The sequence below is a fragment of the Centrocercus urophasianus genome, unplaced genomic scaffold, assembly GCF_019232065.1.
Source record: "Centrocercus urophasianus isolate 14NV4802_14NV808 unplaced genomic scaffold, USGS_Curo_1.0 seq_280, whole genome shotgun sequence".
Lineage (NCBI taxonomy): Eukaryota > Metazoa > Chordata > Aves > Galliformes > Phasianidae > Centrocercus > Centrocercus urophasianus.
Genome location: NW_024884845.1, coordinates 35348 through 38471, shown reverse-complemented (window position 1 = coordinate 38471; position 3124 = coordinate 35348). Strand labels below are relative to the sequence as shown.

The 3124-nt window shown below is 53.8% G+C and overlaps 1 protein-coding gene across 2 annotated transcripts in view; it reads right to left on the bottom strand.

Annotated features, from left to right (window-relative positions):
* Positions 1 to 6: 6 nt before the first annotated feature.
* The window catches only part of LOC122164973 (E3 ubiquitin-protein ligase TRIM39-like), a 4331-nt gene continuing 1213 nt past the window's right edge, over positions 7 to 3124 (bottom strand). For both annotated transcript variants that reach the window (XM_042827499.1, XM_042827500.1), the window contains 5 exons: positions 2749 to 2844; positions 2268 to 2498; positions 1751 to 1773; positions 1285 to 1400; positions 7 to 775 (listed from right to left, as the gene is read on the bottom strand). In XM_042827499.1, the coding sequence (XP_042683433.1) occupies positions 261 to 775; positions 1285 to 1400; positions 1751 to 1773; positions 2268 to 2498; positions 2749 to 2844 (981 nt within the window). In that variant the 3' untranslated portion in view covers positions 7 to 260. The remainder of the gene's footprint in view (positions 776 to 1284; positions 1401 to 1750; positions 1774 to 2267; positions 2499 to 2748; positions 2845 to 3124) is intronic.

Sequence of the window (3124 nt, the reverse complement as noted above, 5' to 3'; positions counted from 1 at the left end):
GACCCTCTGGATTCCCCACATTTGGGATGATGAGACCCTTTGGTTTCTCCACATTTGGGATGATGAGACCCCCTGGTTTCCCCAGATTTGGGATGATGAGACCCTCTGGATTCCCCACATTTGGGATGATGAGACCCTCTGGTTTCCCCACATTTGGGATGATGAGACCCTTTGGTTTCCCCACATTTGGGGTGCTGAAACCCTCTGGTTTCCCCACATTTGACCGAGTGACGCTCGATGCATTGCTGCCCCTCGGGGTCTCACGGGCCCAGCGTGAAGCGGCAGCCCCTCCCCAGGCAGAGCAATGGAAGGAGCCTCTCCCCTCCAAAAGAACTGGGAGGGTAGGCAAAAATGGGCACCTCGTTGTTGGCGTCGAAAAACGCCACTCGCCCGGCCTCGTAATCCAGATAAATCCCAATCACCCTGGGGGCAGAGAGCAGCGCGATGGGGCTGGCGGGCGACGTGAGAGCCTGGTACTGCGCCCCGCATTGCCCCACCGCCCAGATCCCCGCCTCGGGTTTGACGCTGATCCTTCCCTTCCTGCCCACCGACTCCTTGGCCACTCCGACGGCCCACGCCTCCCCGTCTCCCACCTCCACCTCCCAGTAGTGCCGCCCGGCGTTGAAGCCTCGGCAGCCCAGGACGCAGCGGGACGAATCGAAGCGTTTGGGGTTGTCAGGGGCGGGGTGCCGGGCTTCTTCCCATCGCACGCATTTCTGGTCTTCGGACAGCAGCAGCCGGGGATGCGCCGTGTCGGGATCCAACGTCAGACTTTCTGAGGGTGGGAGAGATGAGAGTTGGAAGCACGGCTTGATCCCAGATTGCTTCAGGCTGCGATTTCCCTGCTTTCCCTTCACCTCAGAGCCATCATTTCCCCATTCTCCCCAGCCCGGGACATTTCAGCTCCCAGTTCAGGGTGCTGGAGTGATGCAGGAATGGTTTCATTCCTACAAGGCTTGAGGAAGGGGAGTCTTGTAGTCACCACGAGGTTGGAAGGGACCTCTGAGGAATGTCTGATCTGCATTCCATCCCCCACTATTCCTTAAGATCCTTTTTTTTTTGATCCTTTGATCCATTTTGTTGCCTACAGACATGTAGAATCAACCCAATTTTTTTCCAACGCCAAAGAGGATCTCAATTGAGTTCATACCTCCCATGAAAACATGCTTGAAAATCCAGCTGACCAAATATTCCGTTTGTTTACTAGAAGGAAATACACACCAACTGCCAAAACAGGGCAAACAGACCCAAATCCATTGCAAACTCAACCCTTCTCCCCCCTACCTCGAAACTGCATCAATGTCTCCTTGAGGGAGGTGTTTTTCTGAGCAGGGCTGGTTGAGTTCCCTCCTGCTGCAGGCAATATCTCTGTCACCTTCTGGGATTTCTCATTCTCCAGCCTGGAAGGGATGCACAACGTTTCCTATTTTCCTCGCCGGTTTGGGTTTTTCCAATAACCCACCTCCCTTCACCCACCACCGCTCGCATCAGGGTCTGCTATGGGGGTGGAGATTCCAATCCATTTCCCCTTCTGGCTGGATGCACTCCTGGGTGCTTAATTATTGGGTTAATTTCATTAGATGTTTGAGTAGGGTTGCAATTTTGTATGGCCCAGGGCACCTTTTGGAGCGCCCTGCTTTTATCCTGTAGGTCTGAAAAGGGGGTAAAATGGGAGTGGGATTTCACTGCTGAGCATCACAGCCATAGGAACAAATTACACTCATAGAGACGCACGGAAGGAACCACAAACCTGCTCAAGATGTTCCTGCTGTCCTGCAAGGGGAAGAAGGGAGGAGAGCATCAGGGCGAGAGCGACGTCAACCCAACGTCATGACCCACTTTCACGACCCTTCTCCTTCTGTACGTGTAATTAGTGCCAATCATAGAGTCGTTAAGGTTGGGAAAAGACCACCGAGGTCATCAGGTCAACCCACCCCACTCACAGAATCACTGAGGATGGGGAAGACTTCGAGGCCATCCAAGGACTCCAACCCCAACCCGTCACCCCCACTGCCACCAAACCGTGGCCCCAAGCCCCACACCTGCACCCACACGGCGTGTTCTATGTTCCAAACCAGGATTCCCTGCAGGCACACTCGGAGGTTTGGATGACCACGCTGTGTGTGAAGGGATGCAATCTTTAGGCGTGCCATTTATTTGGATGCAGAGGCACGGTTGGATGGATGAACCCCGTGCCCATCTAAAACAGGGGTGTGAATCAACTGTGCTTGAATTAAAAGCGTTTTGAAGCTAACGGTGATGGGAACCTGTAGGAATTCACACGGTGGCTGCTGGCATTTCTCCTCCAGCTCGCGGATCTGCTCACTGACGGAGGAGATCTCCTCCAGGATCTTGGCCAGGTTCTCCTCTTTCCTCCTCACGATTTCCTGGTCCAGCTTTTCCAGCCGCCCCAAGAGGAGGCGCTCCTGTTGCTCCACGAACCGCTGCAGCTCCTTGACGTCCAACGCCACCTTCTGCCTCTCCTGCTGGACCTTTTCCTGCAGGGAAATGCAGTGCAGGGGTGTAGAAGCGCTGCGGCGGAGCTGATTCATCGGGATGACTTTGTGTGCAGAGCAGCCATAAATTCCATTGCAGAGCGATGAGTAACGCTCTTTATTTTTGCTATTTCTAGCCCAGGCATTTCCCAGGGCTGTGATCTTTGTACCCAAAATGCTGCAGACCTTTGGCCAGCAGGGTGTGAGATGAAGGGATGACTGAAGGGAAGGGAAGGCACAAGGCTGCACTTACGAGGAATTCCAGGCTTTTGCCCTCCTCAGCCTCTTTCAGCCCCTGCAGTTTCTCCTTCTTTTCCTTCAGGATCTGCACATGAGCCTGGATTTTCTCCTGGATGGAGAAAAAAACATTTTTCCAGCCCTCTCCCTTCTGAGAAATTCTGGGATGATTTTCAGGATCTCTACGATGGTCTGGGAATGAGACCTTGAAGAACATCGGGATGAACAACGACGGAAGAAAATGGAGAGCCCTAAAGTGGAGAATGGCCATCCTCCAGCCCACAAAACACATTGAAGGAGGATGGAAACTCCAATACGGTGGGGAATGCCACACATCAGACCCCTCCTTCACCCTCCTCCTCCTCCTCCTCGGTGCCCTCCACCATCTCCTC